This window comes from Pelophylax lessonae (assembly GCF_965119305.1).
Source record: "Pelophylax lessonae genome assembly, chromosome: 9".
Lineage (NCBI taxonomy): Eukaryota > Metazoa > Chordata > Amphibia > Anura > Ranidae > Pelophylax > Pelophylax lessonae.
Window position 1 is genome coordinate 256,365,907 of NC_138776.1, and position 19,589 is coordinate 256,385,495.

The following is a 19,589-nucleotide window of genomic DNA, read 5'->3' on the forward strand; positions in this document are numbered from 1 at the left end:
CTCCACCGACATATTTGGAAGATTGCATGTTCCCACCCCTAGGAGTGACCACAGCCTCAACAGAGGCAAGTCGTTTTTTAATTCTCTTCCTATTGTGGAACCATATTTTGAGTCATTTCACTTTTTGAAGCAATTTACTACACTGTAAGGACTCTCCCGCCTCCCTTTTTTCTTTTCCAGTAGACACCCTGAGCTAGGAAGTTAAGGGAAATCTACTCATTGGGACACAGATGGCATAAAAGACAGGGGTTAGAACCCCCCCCCCCCCTACTCTAGCCAAATGAAACAAACAAGAAAGTTTTGCCTTTGGTTCCACTTTAACTTCACATCGCCCCACTTCATGTCAGAGGTTCCCATATCACATCAGAGTCCCTGCTTCACACCCAAGGTCCCCTCATCACATCAGAGCACCCCCTCACACCAGAGATCCCCCCATCACATCAGAGTACATCTTCACACCAGAGGTCCCCCATTACATCAGACTACCTCTTTACACCAGAGGTCCCCCATCACATCAGAGTATCCCTTGACACCAAAGGTCCCCCCATCACATTAGAGTATCCCTTGACACCAAAGGTCCCCCATCACATCAGAGTCCCCACTTCACACCAGAGGTCCCACCATCACACCAGAGTACCCCTTCACACCAGAGGTCCCACCATCACACCAGAGTACCCCTTCGCATCAGAGGTCCCACCATCACACCAGAGTACCCCTTCACACCAGAGGTCCCCCATCCCATCACATCAGAGTCAACACTTCACAGCACAGGTCCCCATCATATCAGAGTACCCCTTCACACCAGAGGTCCCCCCATCACACCAGAGTCAACACTTTACACCACAGGTCACCCCATCACATCAGAGTACCTCTTCACACGAGAGATATTTCCATAACATCAGAGGTCTCCAGTTTACACCAGGAGACCTCCATCACAAAAAAGCTCCCCCTTCTCACCAGAGGCACCAGAGATTCCACAGCCTTTCACAGATTGGTGAACCTCTACCCATCTTTAATTCTGAGACACTCTGACCCTCTAATATACCCTTTTCTAACCAATCATGTTACTGACCTGTTGCCAATTACCCTAATTAGTTGTAAAATGTTCTTCCAGGTCTTCTTTGTTAGTATCACTTACTTTGCCAGCTTTTTGTTGCCCTGTCCCAACTTTTTTGAGATGTGTTGCTGCTATCAATTTCCTTCTTTTTTTCTTAAAATGGTCAATCTTCTCAGTTATAAAATTTGATATGTTTTCTGTTTAATATATAAAATATGGCTTATGAGGTTTGCAAATCATTGCTTTTTTTTCCCCTTCCATCCTGATGGTTGCTGCTGCTATGGTTCCTGTGGTGTTGTGTTAAGTTCTGTAGTCTTGTGTTGGGTTTTGTGACATTGAGTTGTTTTTTTTTTTGTGAGGTTTTGTGGTGCTGGGTTGTTTTCTGTGGTGTTGAGCTGGGTCCTGTGGTGCTGTGTTGGGCTCTGCAGTGCTGTGTTGGGTCCTGCGGTGTTGAGTTGGGTCCTGCGGTGTTGAGTTGGGTCCTGTGGTGCTGTGTTGGGCTCTGCAGTGCTGTGTTGGGTCCTGCGGTGTTGAGTTGGGTCCTGCGGTGTTGAGTTGGGTCCTGTGGTGCTGTGTTGGGCTCTGCAGTGCTGTGTTGGGCCCTGCAGTTCTGTGTTTGGTCCTGCGGTGCTGTGTTTGGTCCTACATAGTTACATAGTTACATAGTAGGTGAGGTTGAATAAAGACAATAGTCCATCCAGTTCAACCTGTGTAGGTATGTGTGGCTGTAATCATCTCACATACCTACGGTGCTGTGTTGGGTTCTGTGGTGCTGTGTTGGGTCCTGTGGTGTTGTATTAGTCTAATAGCCACTTATCCATCCCTTTGATATACTATTTTTGGTGTCCCAAAGGTCACATTGAAGGTGATTTCGTTTTGCACACACCTGAGACGGTACCTCATGTCAAAATGAACAAGGGCAAGATACGAATAAAGGAGATAGTAGATCTTACACTGGAGATCATCTACCTGCTGACTGGAGAGGTAAGAAAAGTTGGGAATGTCACATGACATCACTCTTATTTTTAATAATAAAATACAAAGCTGACTGAAGAGGTGATGAGGGTTTTGGATGGTTTACATGACATCATTGTTGTTTCTATACACAGAGTTATCCCATTGTGAAGTCTGGCCACCAGGTGTCTATAACATTGCCTCCTTCGCAGTCCATGCTAGCTAGGAGTGCCAATGTGCAAAAGATCCTGGAACTGGTAAACAAAATGACTGAGCTGTTGACCGGAGAGGTAAGCTGTGCCGGGAAGTCTGGGACATTATCAAGTAAAAGAAAAGGGATGGGTCTGGTTGGTGACTGTATCTTTGCATATGTTAGGTTCCTATAAAGCAACTCAACAAGGGTTCCTCCAGAGGTTGCTATGGGTTCATTGAATTGTGGCTGATTGATCTGTCATTTGATGGTACCATGGTACAGTGCCAGCTGTATAAACCCAATGATCATTTTAGCTGTCTGGGGGATTTTGACAACCACTGTAAAGGGGGCATTCTTCCAATGGGCCACCAATGTAAGATGCATTTTTTCAACTGACCACCAACAAATCTATTTTAGCAAGGGTTCCCCGAGACCTGAAATTTATTTAAAAAATTTCCCTTGGGTAAAAATTTCAAGAAAGGTTGCTATAAGATATCAGGATGTGACTTCTTATTCTCCATGAAGAAGTGGGAGTATTTAGGACACAAGGATCTCTACAAGAACATCACATCCCCTTAGGGCTTTCTGTGTGATGACTTCCTGGGCCTCTTCTGATTACCTGCAGACAGTCACTTAGGGACAGTTCACTCATCCATCCTTACTCCCAGTTAATCGTTACTCAATAAACAGTCCAGGAGTTTTGGTGTTATATTTATTGTGAAACTTGGATGGAAGAAGGGAATAGTGGGATACTCCAACTTGAACTATTAATAATTGATAAGGAAAACTCTCACTTGGCCTCACCAGGTTACTTGTGGAAGCAGACACATTGCTTTAACCATACTGCGACTTGTATGGAATAATTAAGTCCTCTTGGTCTCTCTAGAAGCAGACTTGATGCAACTACATTATCTTCAGGACACTCTCTAGCATCCCCTTGAATGACACCTTACATAGTTACATAGTAGGTGAGGTTGAATAAAGACCATAGTCCATCGAGTTCAACCTGTGTAGGTGTGTGTGGCCGTAATCATCTCTCATACCCCTGAATGTTTTTCTCCTTGAGATGTACGTCTAAGACCCTTCCAAGGAAGGGGTAGCCTTCTCAGAACAGGCCCCACAGCACAGATCTGTACTTACTGTAACCAGAATCAGATCCACTCCAGTGTCTCCTTTCCAGTCAGCTCTGCAGGACATCTGGATTCAGCCCTTCTCTGACTCTGAGGCCCTCTGGCCGACCACCTGAGGCCTCATGGTAGCTTCTACAGAGGAGGGGCAGCCGCCCCCTCCCTCCGGGACCCCGCTCTCAAGCTGAAAGTCCCCGAGCACATGTGCCCTTGACATTTATACAATATCCCAGCATTCACCAAGGCATTTTCCTCTGCCAATCACCAGGGCTGTACTAAATGCCTGTGCACTCATTTGTCAGTTTTCCTCCCACTGTCCAATATGCCTCCCTATTGGACCAGTGTAAAAACACTTCAGACAAACTGAGCTGCACCTGAGCACCATGAGCAGACCTTACTAGCAGATTCTGCTCTCTGGTAGGCAGAGAGCAATACAGTATAGGTTTACCTGGCAATCTCTCTGGTAAGCAGAAAACATCCAAAAAGGATATTCTCTCTTCTAGCACCTACCTAGGAGGGTGCTACATCTGGATGAAGAGCAGGCCTGATTTATAATTTGTATTAATCTTTTACAGATTGCCAGTGGAGAAGAGAGAGATATCATGGAGGATCAGCCACATAAGGATGAGGCGATTCCTACAAAGAGATGTCCTAGTCTTCCTTTTTCCAGGGATTCCACACAGGAACATCACAACATCCCTTACCATATTCAGGTAGACAGAACTGGGGGTCTTGACAAACACCAAAGTGACTCCACACTGTATGGCATGTTGAAGTGATGCGTGGATGGAGCTAGTTTACCGTTTAAAGATTTTCCATCCTCTTGTGGATTCAGAGTGAAGATCTCAGAGATGTGAAAACAGAAGTTTTAAAGAACACTGAGATGTATGTGGGGGCTGATCAGCAGTCTAAAGAGGTGGTTAAAATGGTGGTGAGGATTAAAGAAGAGGAATCCTCCATGCAGACTGGCACAAGTGAGTATCAACTCTTGAACACAAAAGTGGTTTACCTATTTTAAACATTTTCATCTTTCCAACACGTTGGAAAATCTTTGTAAGTGTTTGCTGTTCCCTTCAACGTGGTTGTGACACTTTAGCCATACTGGAAAGTAAAATTACAGTCCAGACAAGCAATAGCAGCACCATCTGTCCTTCTTGAGATCAGATGTTTAAATGGTTGGACTTGCTGTGTAGAGATCGACCGATTATCGGCAACACCGATATATCGGGGGCCGATATGCACTTTCCCCGATATATGGGAATCGGCCCCTGAGGTTGCCGATATTGCCGATATTTAGGGAAAGTGCATGTACTGGGGTGATGCCTCTAGCTGCAGGTACCGGTGTCCAGAGCCGACGGTCGGCTGATTTGTAATGACAACCGATGCGGCAGAGAAGCCGCTCGGCCGTCATTACAAGGAGCTGGAGGGGACGTCCCCCCTCCCACCGCTTTCCGCAGCTCACCCAGGTCTCCTTTCCCACCAGGAGACCCTGGGCATCCTACCTCGACCGCCGCCACCAAATAGAAGACTCGGTCTCTATGTAAAAAATCCCGAACTGATGTCATGACATCACTTCTGGGTACTCGGCGCCGAATTAAAAAAACTGACAGCATTCAAAACAGCCAAACTTGGCGTTTTGAATGCTTTTCAGTGCCAAGGAGGGGTTTGGAGTCTTTTAGACCCCCAGATCCCTCCACAAGGAGTACCTAAAAAAAAAAAAAAATTTTTAATGTCCGAAAATATCGGCCGATACTGATAACCGATGACCAAAATATCGGTATCGGCATTAGAAAAATTATATCGGTCGATCACTATCGCTGTGTACCACCTGGTCCAAAGTAGGACTTATTAAGATCTGTAATAGACAGTAGAGGTTATTTGATCTGCCAGGATGTCAAAAGACCAGTGGACCAACTGCCATTAAATTGGAGCACCACTGGATTGGAGAACTCTTTGGTAGTCAACGAACTGACCATTAGATGGCAGTTAACCACTTGCCGCCAAATCAAGAATAGGTCTGGTCTTCAAGTGGTAAAATGAGATGTCAGCTTGTTCATATCTCAACTGAAGAATATTGAATGTTGCTGTTAAGTTGTGGTCAGATACTGTTAATGGAAAGTGGCGGTCCTCTTTTTATTTTCTTACCAGGAAACCTGTACATGAGGAAAATCTTGGAAGGGCATCTTGACACCACACAAGATTCTCCAGGTGATAGCCCCCTAACTCCAGACATCAATCTTGAGGGATCATCTCACTGTAAACCAGAAACCTGCTCCGAACTGAGTGAATATTCTATATGGGAATCGGGTTTTGCTGAAGATCAGAGGGTGGACACCAACATTGGCTCCTATGGATGTTCAGAGTGTAGGAAAGTTATTGCTTGTGATGAAGACCGTGACAAACATCAGAGGACACTTGCTGCAAGGAAGCCATTTTCATGTTCTGACTGTGAGAAACGGTTTCAGGTGAAATCCAAACTCATCCGCCACGTACGGGTACACACTGGCGAGAAGCCGTACTCTTGCACCGTGTGTGGTCGATGTTTCAGCAGCAAGAAAAATCTCGACATACATGTCCGCAGACTCCACCCAGAGGACAAGCTTTTTTCCTGTTCAGACTGCGGGATGTGTTTTCAGGAGAAAGGGCGCCTAGTTATGCACCGGAGGATTCACACAAGCGAAAAGGAGAGGCCAAGGCCGTATGCCTGCCCAGAGTGCCAAAAAGGCTTTACCAAGAATTCTGACCTTGTGAGGCACCGCAGGACACACACTGGTGAAAAGCCTTTCTCATGCAGCGAGTGTGGGAAATGCTTTGCGCAGAAGGCTCAACTCATCACCCATCTCCGAGTCCACAGAGTAGAGAAGCCAGCTACCTAATCTTAAGGCGAGAGATGTCCCCTCAGGAAATCACATGGGGCCTTAACCTGGCTGTGGACACTGGGTGGTGTCAGATAGGGGAACATGATCAGAAACCAAAGATCTTCTGTTGACCCCCAAAGCTGCTCTTCTGTTGGAGAAAACGAGTAGTCTTATATAATCTAAGCTGACCAATCAATTTACCCAAGAACAATCCAGTCATAACAAAAAATGCTTCTTTGAAGGTTACTTTGCAACTTTATTCCAATACCACGTTTATTGTTGGCAAACAGTTGTCTTATGTCTTTGGATACATTAATATATCAAGGTGTCTCCTTTAGGAACTGTCTACACTACTTCATCCCCAACAAGCCTTGGTCTAAAGCCTCGTACACACGGAACGATTATCGGCCGACCAATCGGCCGTCTTTTGTCCAGTGTTGTTGTGTTGGTTGAAATGTGCTCTAGACTGCACACTAATTTTCTCGGCCAACAAAAACCAACTTCAGAAGTGATGTCATGTGCTGGTTAACTTTCTGTGTGTTTTTTCTTCTCTGAGCATGCCCAGTCTTGCTCATCTGATTTTTGTCTGCCGAAATCTATACTGACTGACGGAAAATCAGCCGTTCTGTTGACGGCCAACAAAAATTTTATAGCATGCACACCAGATTTTGTTCGGCAGAAAAGTCGCAGTTGGTTGTCGGAAGCATCATACTAACAAGCCGAAAATCGTCCGATCGGACGTTGGCCAAAAATTCACGGCCAACAATCGTTGCGTGTGTACGAGGCATCAGTCACCATTGTCTGGGAGTGTATGTTGAAGATCACAGGCATGATTCTTGGCCAACAGTTGTCTTCCGTAGGTGGGTACATGTATATGTCAAGGTGTCTTCTCTAAGAAATGTCTGAACTACCCCATATCCAACCAGACTTGGTCTCCTTCTCCATTGCCTAGGAGCATTTGCTGAAGACCACGGGCATGGCTGGCCAACAGTTGTCTTAAGTCTTTGGATATATTTATATATCAAGGCGTCTTCTCTAAGAACTGTTTGTACTACTTACTCCATCCCTAACTAGCCTTGGTCTACTTCACCATTGCCTAGGATTATTTGCTGAAGACCATAGACATGACTGTTTGCCAACAGTGATCCTACCTCTGTGGGTACATTTATATAGCAAGGTATCTTCTTCAGAACTGTCCACACTACCCCAACCTCCAGTCCTCAGCTGCAATTGCCGGTTTGGATCTTATTTGTTTCTGTAAACTCTGAACTACCCCATACCCAACCAGACTTGGTCTCCCTCTCCATTGACTAGGAGCATTTGCTGAAGACTATGGGCATGGCTGGCCAACAGTTGTCTTAAGTCTTTGGATACATTTGTATATCAAGGCGTCTTCTCTAAGAACTGTTTGTACTACCTACTCCATCCCTAACTAGCCTTGGTCTACTTCACCATTGCCTAGGAGTATTTGCTGAAGACCATAGCCATGACTGTTTGCCAACAGTGGTCCTACGTCTGTGGGTACATATATATAGCAAGGTATCTTCTTCAGAACTGTCCACACTACCCCAACCTCCAGTCCTCAGCTGCAATTGCCGGTTTGGATCTTATTTGTTTCTGTAAAGCCGGCCGCACACATTACAATATAAGACAATCAATATACAATATGTATGTGATTGGACGATCCCTGCACAATCTCATTGATAATGACCATACCTCTAATGATAAATGACTGACCTCAGATTTGATTGTCTTGTCTATCAATCTGCTGCTTGAAAAAGATGGCTTCACACTACACAATAGAAAAGATCGATTGGGTTCGTCAACAGGAGAAATCGTTCTTTTGGGTGAAAATGAATAAATATAATTATCAGAATCAGTCAATGAGGAAATTGTAGAGATTGTAAAATCAAAAAGTAAGAAATGTGGTCACCTTAAGGCCAGTTTAATGACCATCCTGCTGAAATATGGTGATCTTATATTTTGTATATTGGAAACTTTTTATCTTCAGAATAAACTTCTATAAACTAATAAAGTGTTAAAGGAGAACTCCACTTTCATAAAAAAAAAAAAAAAAGAATATAACAATAAAAAAAAAAAAATGTTACCTGAGCCACATCTGAGTACATCTTCTGTGCCTATTACAAAGCGATCCCACCACCTCTGCTTGTAGATCCTGGGTTTGTAATTCTATTGTGTCTAGTATAAGAGTTTCCCACTGTCCCTATGCTGACTCTGAGTTCCTGGATCTGTACACTGACTGTGTCCATTATAAAAGGTTCCTATCATCCCTGTGCTGAGTTCACAGGTCTCTATATCTGCTGTGCCCATTATGAAGGTTTTCCACCATCCCCGTGCTGGTTTCCCAGTTCTGTACAACTGCTGTGCCCATTATGAGGGTTCCCACCATCTCTGTGCTGACTTCCCGGGTCTGTACACCTGCTGTGCCCATTATGAGGGGTTCCCACCATCTCTGTGCTGACTTCCCGGGTCTGTACACCTGCTGTGCCCATTATGAGGGTTTCCACCATCTCTGTGCTGACTTCCCGGGTCAGTACACCTGCTGTGCCCATTATGAGGGGTTCCCACTATCCCGGTGCTTAGTTCCCGGGTCAGTACACCTACTGTGCCCATTATGAGGAGTTCCCACTATCCCGCTGCTTAATTCCCAAGCCTGTACACATACAGTACTCATTATGAGGGGTTTCCCACCATCCCTGTATTGAGTTCCAAGTTCTGATTTCCTGCTTTGCCCATTATGAGGGGTTCCCATCATCCTTGCACTTAAATTCAAGGGTCTACACAACATCTGTGTCTATTAGGAGGGGTTTCCACCATCCCGTTGCTGAGTTCCCAGGTCTGTCCACCTGCTGTGTCCATTATAAGGGGTTCCCACCATGCCTGTGTTGAGTTCCTGGGTCTGTACACTTTCTTTGCCCATTATGAGGGATTTCCACAATCCCTGCACTGACTTCCAAGGTCTGAACACCTGATGAGCTAATTATAGGAGTCAAAACCGCTGTGTTGTTTATGAGGCATTCCCATCATCCCGGCACTGATTGGGTACTCTTTCTTTACCCATTATAAAGGGTGCCCACAATCCCTACTATTTGTTCCCATCCTATATACCTGTTGTGTCCATGGTAAGAGGTTTCTACCTTCCCTGCACGGTCCACACACCTGGTGTGTAGATGCTGGGTTGTAACACTTGCTGTGCCCATTATGAGGGGTTCCCACCATCCCTGTGCTGAGTTCCTGGGTCTGCACATCTGCTGTGCCCATTATGAGGGGTTCCCACCATCCCTGTGCTGAGTTCCCAGGTCTGTACAACTGCTGTGCCCATTATGAGGGGTTCCCACCATCCCTGTGCTGAGTTCCCAGGTCTGTACACCTGCTGTGCCCATTATGAGGGGTTCCCACCATCCCTGTGCTGAGTTCCCAGGTCTGTACAACTGCTGTGCCCATTATGAGGGGTTCCCACCATCCCTGTGCTGAGTTGCCAGGTCTGTACACCTGCTGTGCCCATTATGAGGGGTTCCCTCACTCCCTGTGCTGAGTTCCCAGGTCTGTACACTAGCTGTGTCCATTATTAATGGTTCCTACAATCCCTGAGCTGAGTTCCCAGGTCTGTACACCACCTGCGCCCATTATGAGTGGTTCCTACCATCCCTGAGCTGAGTTCCTAGGTCTGTGTCCAATTTTGGGGGTTCCCATCATCCCTGTATGTAGATCCTAAGTCTTCACAACCACTGTGACTATTATGTGAAGGGTCCCACCATTCCTGCATGAGTTTTCCCCAATTACCTCCAGTACCCATTGTGAGAGGATCCCACCATCTGTGGATTGGGTTACTGGGTCTGTACATCTCATCTACTGTGTCTATTTTGAGGGGCTCCCACCATCCCTGCACTGAGTTCCTGGGCCCGTATACATGTTCTGTCCATTAAGATGGGTTCCCACGAACCCTGCACTGAGTTCCCATGTTAAATACTGGCTGTACCCATTGTGAGAGCTTTTAACCATCCCCGCACTGGGTTCAAGGATCTGCTCACCTTATACTCCCATTATGAGAGGTTACCACCATCCCTTTGCTGAGTTCTCAGGTCTGTACATCTACTGTGTCGATTACGAGGGGTTCCCACCATCCCTGCACTGGGTTCCCAGGGTAAATACATGTTCCATTTGTATTAAAAGCAGTCCCCAACATCCTTGCATGTAGATCCTGGGTTAGGTATTATGAGGGGTTTCCACCATCCCTGTGCTGAGTCTTGGGTAAGCACACTTTCTTCGCCTATTATGAGGAGTCCCCACCATTCCTGCGCTGAGTTCTGTAGTGGAGTACCCCTTTACCCTCCTTCCCCAGAAGGCTACTAAGGCCCCTGTAACCCAATTACCCACAATCCTCGGTGGCCCCCATCATCTCCTGGATTCTCTGAAACTACCAGGGGATATAGATTACAGATCCTCTGCCTTCCTGTGCTCAGTGAGACTGTACTTGAAGGCGGAAGCTGTGACTAGGTAGCGGGCCCCCTGTGTCAGAATGGGTGTGCGGACCCCCAGATGGTATAGCAGCACTATACCAGTACAGCCATTGGGTGGGATTGCTCCCAGCCACCTGGATTGCTGTACCAGAGATCTCTGCAGGCACACCTATGCGAAGCCGGCTGCAGGGTTCCTATCCTCTACTACCTGGGCTGTCCTCTGCAGCCGGACCCCCCCCTAACCACACAGAGACTGGACTCCTTTCCAGGACCCCCAGTTTATCATCACATGGTTTGTTTGCCAGTCACTATTCCCCCTGTGCCTTATCAATAGTTGTATTGTATTGCCACCTAGTGGGCAAATAAAAGAATTGTTGCTGGTATTCCTGTCACTCTGGATGATGTTTTTATTACTGTCAGTTGAATTCTGGCTGTCTGTCCTTGTACCTTTCTGTCCTTTGTGCAGTCATGCAGTCGGTAAAGATCAAATGAACTTTACTGCATGTTTGGTCCTTGGGGATACCGCTACACAATGGTTCCCATCTCTGTACACCTGCTGTGCCCATTATGAGGGGTTCCCACCATCCCTGTGCTGAGTTCCCAGGTTCTTTACACCTGCTGTGCCCATTATGAGGGGTTCCCACCATCCCTGTGCTGAGTTCCCAGGTTCTTTACACCTGCTGTGCCCATTATGAGGGGTTCCAACCATCCTTCTGCTGAGTTCCCAGGTCTGTACACCTGCTGTGCCCATTATGAGGGGTTCCCACCATCCCTGTGCTGAGTTCCTGGGTCTGTACACCTGCTGTGCCCATTATGAGGGGTTCTCACCATCCCTGTGCTAAGTTCCCAGGTCTGTATACCTGCTGTGCGTATTATGAGGGGTTCCCACCATCCCTGTGCTGAGCTCCCGTGTCTGTACACATGCTGTGCGTATTATGAGGGGTTCCCACCATCCCTGTGCTGAGCTCCCGTGTCTGTACACCTGCTGTGCCCATTATGAGGGGCTCTCACCATCCCTGTGCTGAGTTCCCAGGTCTGTATACCTGCTGTGCGTATTATGAGGGGTTCCCACCATCCCTGTGCTGAGTTCCCAGGTTCTTTACACCTGCTGTGCCCATTATGAGGGGTTCCCACCATCCCTGTGCTGCGTTCCTGGATCTGTCCCCCCGCTGTGCCCATTATGAGGGGTTCCCACCATCCCTGTGCTGAGTTCCCAGGTTCTTTACACCTGCTGTGCCCATTATGAGGGGTTCCCACCATCCCTGTGCTGAGTTCCCAGGTTCTTTACACCTGCTGTGCCCATTATGAGGGGTTCCAACCATCCTTCTGCTGAGTTCCCAGGTCTGTACACCTGCTGTGCGTATTATGAGGGGTTCCCACCATCCCTCTGCTGAGTTCCCAGGTCTGTACACCCGCTGTGCCCATTATTAGGGGTTCCCACCATCCCTCTGCTGAGTTCCCAGGTCTGTATACCTGCTGTGCTCATAATGAGAGGTTCTCACCATCCCTGTGCTGAGTTCCCGGGTCTGTACACATAGGTCATGTATGCCCTATGCTTATCATTTCCTTCAAGCTCTGGGCATGTTTAAATCATTTGACACCGTTCCCCACACACGGCTAATGTGTAAGGTAAAGTCTACAGCCTTGGAAAGATCAGTTTGTAATTGGATAGAAAATTGGCTAAAAGATAGAATTCAGAGAGTAGTGGTTAATGATTCTTACTCTGAATGGTCTAAGGTTATCAGTGGTGTACCCCAAGGTTCAGTGTCGGGACCCTTACTTTTTAATATCTTTATAAATGAAATCAGGTCTGGGATTAAAAGTACAATTTCAGTCTTTGCAGATGACACCAAGCTTTGCAGTGGAATAACTTCCTTACAAAATGTCTCCAATTTACAAGTCGACCTCAATGCACTGCTTCATTGGGAACTATGTGGCAAATTAGGTTTAATGTTGATAAATGTAAAGTTATACACTTGGGGGCTAAGAATATGCATGCATCATACATACTAGGGGGAGTAGAACTGGGGGAATCCATAGCGGAGAAGGATCTGGGTGTTCTGGTAGATCATAAGCTAATAATAGAATGAAATGCCAAGCTGCGGTTTCCAAAGCAAGCAAAGTCCTTTCTTGTATTAACAGAGGCATGGACTCCAGAGAGAGAGATATAATTTTGCCCCTGTACAAATCATTAGTAAGACCTCATCTGGAATATGCAGTTCAGTTTTGGGCACCAGTTCTCAAAAAGGATATCGGGGAACTGGAGAAAGTGCAGAGAAGGGCAACCAAACTGATAAGAGGCATGGAGGCGCTCAGCTATTAGGAAAGATTAGAGGAACTGAATTTATTCTCTCTTGAGAAGATTAGCGGGGGGGGGGGGGGATATGATTACCATGTATAAATACATAAGGGGGGATATGATCACCATGTATAAATACATAAGGGGGGATATGATCAACATGTATAAATACATAAAGGGGTCAATATAGTGAACTTGGTGTTGAGTTATTCATTTTAAGGTCATCACAGAGGACAAGGGGGCACTCTTTACCTCTAGAGGAAAAGAGATTTTGTCTCCGAATACAGAAAGGTTTCTTCACCGTAAGAGCTGTGAAAATGTGGAATAGACTCCCTCCAGAGGTGGTTCTGGCCAGCTCACTAGATTGCTTTTAAAAAAAGCCTGGATTCTTTCCTAGGTGTACATAATATGACTGGGTACTAATATTTATAGGTAAAGTTGATCCAGGGAATATCCGATTGCCTCTCAAGGATTTTTTTCCTCTGCTGTAGTAAATTGGATCATGCTTTGCTGGGGTTTTTCGCTTTCCTCTGGATAAACTGCGGGTATCGGATTGTGTCTATGGGATTGTATGGTTGGGTTTTCTGTTTTTTTGTTTTTTATTGGTTGAGCCAGATGGACTTGTGTCTTTTTGCAACCTGACTAACTATGTAACTATGTAATGTTGGTCGTCAGGCATTCAACTTTGAAAGGTCCCACAACTGAACTTCCATACAGATAGATGTGTATGAATTTGAGGCTGTGCTTGGTTTTCGAAACTCCAGATCCGAGCGATAACGGGTTGAACACGTGGACAGCCACTGTGTTGAACACTAGAGGGTGCAGAATGTACATATTTTCAGAAGGCGGGACGCAAGTACAAAGTTCTTCAAGGAAGTGAGCATTTTCTTGTCTTTCAGAGGTCATGTGATCAGTCAAGACTTGAAAGTAACGTTTTCGCAGTAGAAGGACCTCGCATAGACTGTATAAAGGGTAAGTCAGCTTCGTACAAAATTCACTAAAGTGGAACTTCGCCTACTTTAGCAAGGTCTTCTCTCCTGCCTCCTCTCCCCTTCCCTCTTACACATTTGCTAAAACCTAAATATTATATAAAGTATGGCCAATGTGCTGAAAAACCACAGGGATCTCCGTGGAGTCTCCTAGACATGCACCTGATCTCCATTAAAGATGGCAGCACTGGAGAAGACGTCTAAGGGAGAATTTATGCTTCAAGCCAGACAACCCCGGACTTTTTAATGTGGTAACCACTTGCCGACCGCCGCACGACTATTTACTGCGGCAGTCAGCCCCTCCTGGGCAAAGTGACGTAGTACTACGTCGCTCGCCTACGAGCCTCTAGGGGGCGAGCGTGTGCCGCCAGAGGTGTGCTCCCACCCCCGCTCGTTCCCTGTGCGCAAACAAATCAAAATACGCTTATTGCAATTTTATTTACCAAACATATGTAGCAGAAAACAAATTGGCCTAAAATGGTAAAAAAAAAAATTAGATTTTTACATTTTTTTGGGGAATTTCATTTTTTTTCACAATTGTCGCGTTTTTTTGTTTATAGCGCAAAAAGTAAAAATCGCACAGGTGATCAAATACCACCAAAAGAAAGCTCTGTTTGTGGGAAAAAAAGGACGTCAATTTAATTTGGATACAGCGTCGCACGACCTCGCAATCGTCCGTTAAAGTCACGCAGTGCCGAATCGCAAAATAGGGCCTGGTCTTTGAGCAGCCAAATCCTCCGGGGCTAAAGTGGTTAAGACAGGGGGCAAGTGTTCCCACAAATAGAGCTTTCTTTTGGTGGTATTTGATCACCTGTGCGATTTTTTATTTTTTTGCGCTATAAACAAAAAAAAGAGCGACAATTCTGAAAAAAAAGATGTATATGTTTTTTTTTACTTTCTGCTATATAACATTCGAAATTAAAAACATTTAGAATCAAACTTTTTCATCATTTTAGGCCAATTTGTATTCTGCAAACATATTTTTGGTAAAAAAAAATCCCAATAAGTGTATATTGATTGGTTTGCACAAAAGTTATCGCGTCTACAAGCTATGGGAAAGATTTATGTCATTTTTATTTATTTTTCAATTATTTTCTAGTAATGGTGGCGATTAGCGATTTTTTTAGCAGGACTGCGACATTGCGGCGGACAGATCGGACACCTAACTGACATTTTTGGAGGGACCAGTGACATTACTACAGTAATCAGTGCTAAAAATATGCACTATTACTGTACTAACGACAATGGCAGGGAAGGGGTTAACACCAGGGGCAATCAAAGAGATAAAGAGGAAGTAAGCCCTCCTCTGCAAGTTGTACCTATAGGTAAGCCTATGATAAGGCTTACCTATAGGTACTGTAAATATCTCCTAAACTTGTACCGTTTAGGAGATATTTACCTTCGATGCATCCAGTGACGTCACTGGCGCATGCGCTATGAAGGAACGGCCGCTCGTGCCGTTCCTTCAGAGCCCCGTGCGGCGACTGTCGGCTCCCACGCGCGTGCGCGGGAGTGATGTCACCGCGGCTCCGGCCAATCAGATGGCCGGATGCCGCGATCCCGGAAGACGGGCGACTAGACATGTCGCCCGTCATAGAGGTGAGCGGACGGCACGGCGGGGGCTCTTTCTAAGGTAAGTTTTTCATAATGAGCTAGTATGCGATGCAATGTCCCTGCACTTGCAGGGACATTAGTTTCACATCATCTGATTGTGAACGATGCTTAAACTTCTTCAGTAGTGCACTCATTCACTGCAATAATTTTAAATCACTACTGCAGTGCAGTCAGTGCAAAACTGCTAGACAAACAGCTAGACAGTGGATTGGAGTCAGCGGACTACCGCTGCAGTAGTGCACTCACTGCAATGATTTCAAATCACTAACTGCAGTCAGTGCAAAACTGCTAGAAAAAAAGCTAGACAGTGACTGGAGTCAGTGGACTACTGCTGCAGTAGTACACTCACTCACTGCAATAAATTTAAATCACTACTGCACTACTGCAATGACTGCACTGCAGTAGTGATTTAAAATTATTGCAGCAGTGAGTGGCGCACTACTGCTGCAGTAGTCCACTGACTCCAATCCACTGTCTAGCTTTTTTTCTAGCAGTTTTCCACTGACTGCAGCACAGCGCAGCCAGTGCAAACTGCTAGAAAAAAAGCTAGACAGTGGAATGGATTGGAGTGGAGTGGACACTAGTACTATAATACTACACTTTCAATACTCCCAGTTAAGTAGAACAATATTATAGTGCAGAAAACATAACATTTCAGCGTGTTCACCAGTTAAACGGCTTCTGTTTTTTCCATACATACCTTTGGTGGGTGGCTGGCTGGTTGGCACCCTTTGGTGGGTAGGTGGCTGGCTGGCACCCTGTGGTGGGTGGCTGGCTGGCACCCTGTGGTGGGTGGCTGGCTGGCACCCTGTGGTGGGTGGCTGGCTTGCTGGCACCCTGTGGTGGGTAACTGGCTGGCTGGCACCCTTTGGTGGGTGACTGGCTGGCTGGCACTCTTTGGTGGGTGGCTGGCTGACTGGCACCCTTTGGAAGGTGGCTGGCTGGGTGGCTGCCACCCTTTGGCAGGTGGCTGGCTTGCTGACACCCTGTAGTGGGTGGCTGGCACCCTTTGGTGGGTGGGTGGCTGGCACCCTGTAATAATTGTGCAAACAGTATATAACTTCCTAGTTATGGTTCGTAAATGACGCAAACCTATTCTGTTCAGACCATTCTTGTTATTGTACACAAAACCAACCTCACCATCCCCCTACTTCCATATAATGACAATAGCATGCAATCACCACATAGAGGAAATATTTCTTCTTAATTCAGGTAATTGTGATGCATTCAATCAATCTTTGACCAATCTGTTCAAACTTTGTGTTCCTTCTAGGTGATGTAAACCCTGGTCATCCAATGGCGGCCTCTTCCTCCTCCCAAGGTGGGACTTTACCAATATGCTTGTTTCACATCTCCAGAGACTGTAATTTTATTACAGAATGCATATTCCTCACCCTGGCCGAACGCATATATATGCGGGCTATTGGCGTGTGGGTCTGGACGCCTAGCGGTAGCGTATATGCTTACCTGAATGTAAATAGAGCTGTGCCGAGAGCGCGGTGCGGTGTGTCATATGATGTCCAGTCAGGACAATGGATCCCCCCTGGCCTATAGCAGAATGACGGCCAGGTGGGGCTCCATTGTCCTGATTGGACGTCATATGACAAACCGCACCACGGGGATCGGTGGTGCGGTGTGTCGCCCGGAAGGCTTTAAAGTAAACCTCCATTTAATTGTGACTAACTACTATTATCCTGCTGGTGCATTTAATGTGTCCCTTATAGAGGTGTTTTCTCTGCAGGTTCAACCACTGCTGCCCTAGGAAAGAGAACACGATCATCTGGGGATCTCCTTGTATATTCTCTAGAGGATCTGAGAGGATGTGAATTCAAGAAATTTAAGAATAAATTGTCTGATTTCTCATATGAAGATAAACTTCCAATCCCCCGAGGAAAACTAGAAAATGCAGATTGGATGACCACAAAGGATCTTCTGATAGACACATATGGGGAGGAGGGAGCTCTGGATGCCACGAGTGAAGTCTTGACTTTGATCGATCTTCTGGGACCTGCAAATGACCTCCAGAAAAGGAGAGTTGAAAATGGTATGTTTCTAGTAATCACTGTTTTAAGAAAATTACTGACACCTTCCCTAGGTTACCTTTTACATGGGGCGGACTCCGCCTGTGATCCGCTTGCTAAGTGGGGAATCTGTCCGCTGATCCCCCGCTGAGCAGAAATGAGCTGGCGGATGACAAGTCCGTGTCCTCTATGCTTATGTAGAGCAGACATGGACACAGCTTGCTCTGCTCTATGGGCAGTCAGATGTAAACAGGACGGCTGTCCACTTACACCCAACCGCCCTCCTATCTGATCTGCAAAGACAGAGGGAAACGGATCTCCTTCTGTTTGTTTTCAGATTGGAGGTAGGCGGGTGTAAATGGACACACTCAACGCTCCATAGAGCAGGGTTCGATCGGGTCTGCCTCAAAGAACTCTCTTGTGAAAGGGGCCTAAAACTATAAATTAAAGAGACCAACAAATTTGTTATAGAATTCCCAAGAGGATATTTAAAAACTCCAAAAGTCTTACCAGAACTGAGTAGTTGCCCACAGGGCCTCCGATAGGGGGGTACCAACGGGCCTCCCATAGGGGGCCCAGGGACACGGGGGCCCAGACAGCAGGGGGATTGGTGCGGTGGGACTGGAGGACAATTACAGAACAATGCACTGTGCCTGTGACTCTCCCTCCAGCAGTTGAAAGCCAGTTTCGCACCCTCTCCCTCCCGCCGGCTTTCAGCTGCTGAAGGGAGAGACACAGACACAGTGCATTGTTCCGTAATTGTCCTCCAGTCCAACAGCACTGATCCCGCTGCTGTCTGGGGGATTAGAATTTGAATAGAATAGAATAGAATGGAAAAGAATAGAACAGAAAATAAAAGAATAGAATAGAAAAAACAATAGAATAGGATTAATTGGAATAATATAACCATCTTCACAACTTCGACTTTCAAATAGAAAATAAAAGAACAGAATAAAATAGAATAGAAAATAAAGGAATATAATAGAATAAATAATTTTGAATTTGAATACAATAGAAAAGAATAGAATAAAATAGATTATAACCTTCTTCCAAAATTCGATTTTCAAATAGAATAAATTCAAATTCGAACAGAATAGAAAATAAAATAATAGATTATAAAAGAATAGAATAACAATAGAAAAGAATAGAATAGAAAGAATATAACTGTTTACTGAAATTCGAATTTCGAATAGAATAAATTTGAATTTGAATAGAGTCAAAAAGAATAAAATATAATAGAAAAGAAATAGAACAGAAAATAAAAGAATAGAATAAAAAAAAAAAACAATAGAATAGAATGAAATAGAAAGAATATAGCCATCTTCTAAAATTTGAATTTCGGATAGGATAAATTTGATGTCGAATGGAATTCAATTCCAATGCAGTTCGAATGGAAAGCGAAATGGAATTTGATTTGAATTTGAATATAATTCGAATACAGAAAAAGGAGGCCCCCCACCTTTCCCCCAATTGGCAGGGATGGAGGGAAAAAAGGGGGGATTTTTAAGTGCCCAACAAGTAGTATACTAATTATAATTTATAATATGATCCTTAGATACGTGAAAACATAATCAATTTATTATTCCATCAAGTATTAAAAAGTCATACAGGTTATCAATATAACAATGACATAGCTAAACACATACACAATCAACCCAAATTAAAGGGATAAACAAATGCAAATACAAGTGTAGAAGGATCTGGATCAACGCATTTCGCCCTATTGTGGGGCTTCTTCAGGATCCACGTACATGATGTTAAATGCACTCATACAGCATTGAAAATGTAATCGACTATCTGCTTCAACACAGCACCATCCCAATCGAGAAACATATGTTGCATCAAATCCGTGAAAATGTGTATTTTACTGCGCACAGCCAACTTCCCGTGTACTAATTTTATAAATCTGTTTTTTGCAGCCGAACTAAATCAGATGACACTCGACAATAAATTACTAGGTTAGTAGAAAATATCTTGTGTTCCGTCCCTAGATCTG

The 19,589-nt window shown here is 45.2% G+C and overlaps 2 protein-coding genes across 2 annotated transcripts in view; both read left to right on the plus strand.

Annotated features, from left to right (window-relative positions):
* The first annotated feature begins 1,831 nt into the window (after positions 1-1,831).
* On the plus strand, positions 1,832-6,513 carry LOC309562778 (uncharacterized protein). Its single transcript, XM_082267082.1, has 5 exons — positions 1,832-2,041; positions 2,167-2,301; positions 3,907-4,044; positions 4,167-4,305; positions 5,480-6,513. The coding sequence occupies exons 1-5, from the start codon at positions 1,967-1,969 to the stop codon at positions 6,205-6,207; spliced, it is 1,215 nt and encodes a 404-aa protein (XP_082123208.1). The 5' UTR covers positions 1,832-1,966; the 3' UTR covers positions 6,208-6,513.
* Positions 6,514-13,874: 7,361 nt separating this feature from the next.
* Positions 13,875-19,589, plus strand: part of LOC309564396 (uncharacterized protein) — a 107,914-nt gene continuing 102,199 nt past the window's right edge. The window contains exons 1-4 of the mRNA XM_082269024.1: positions 13,875-13,941; positions 16,846-16,893; positions 17,314-17,616; positions 19,513-19,551. Of these exons, the coding sequence (XP_082125150.1) occupies positions 16,869-16,893; positions 17,314-17,616; positions 19,513-19,551 (367 nt within the window). The 5' untranslated portion in view covers positions 13,875-13,941; positions 16,846-16,868. The remainder of the gene's footprint in view (positions 13,942-16,845; positions 16,894-17,313; positions 17,617-19,512; positions 19,552-19,589) is intronic.

Bases quoted from the DNA above. Each gene is read 5' to 3' on its own strand.
- LOC309562778 (XM_082267082.1), top strand. From the start codon at position 1,967: ATGAACAAGGGCAAGATACGAATAAAGGAGATAGTAGATCTTACACTG. The intron at 2,042-2,166 runs GTAAGAAAAGTT...TTCTATACACAG, and splicing joins TCTACCTGCTGACTGGAGAG to AGTTATCCCATTGTGAAGTC. The intron at 2,302-3,906 runs GTAAGCTGTGCC...AATCTTTTACAG, and splicing joins CTGAGCTGTTGACCGGAGAG to ATTGCCAGTGGAGAAGAGAG.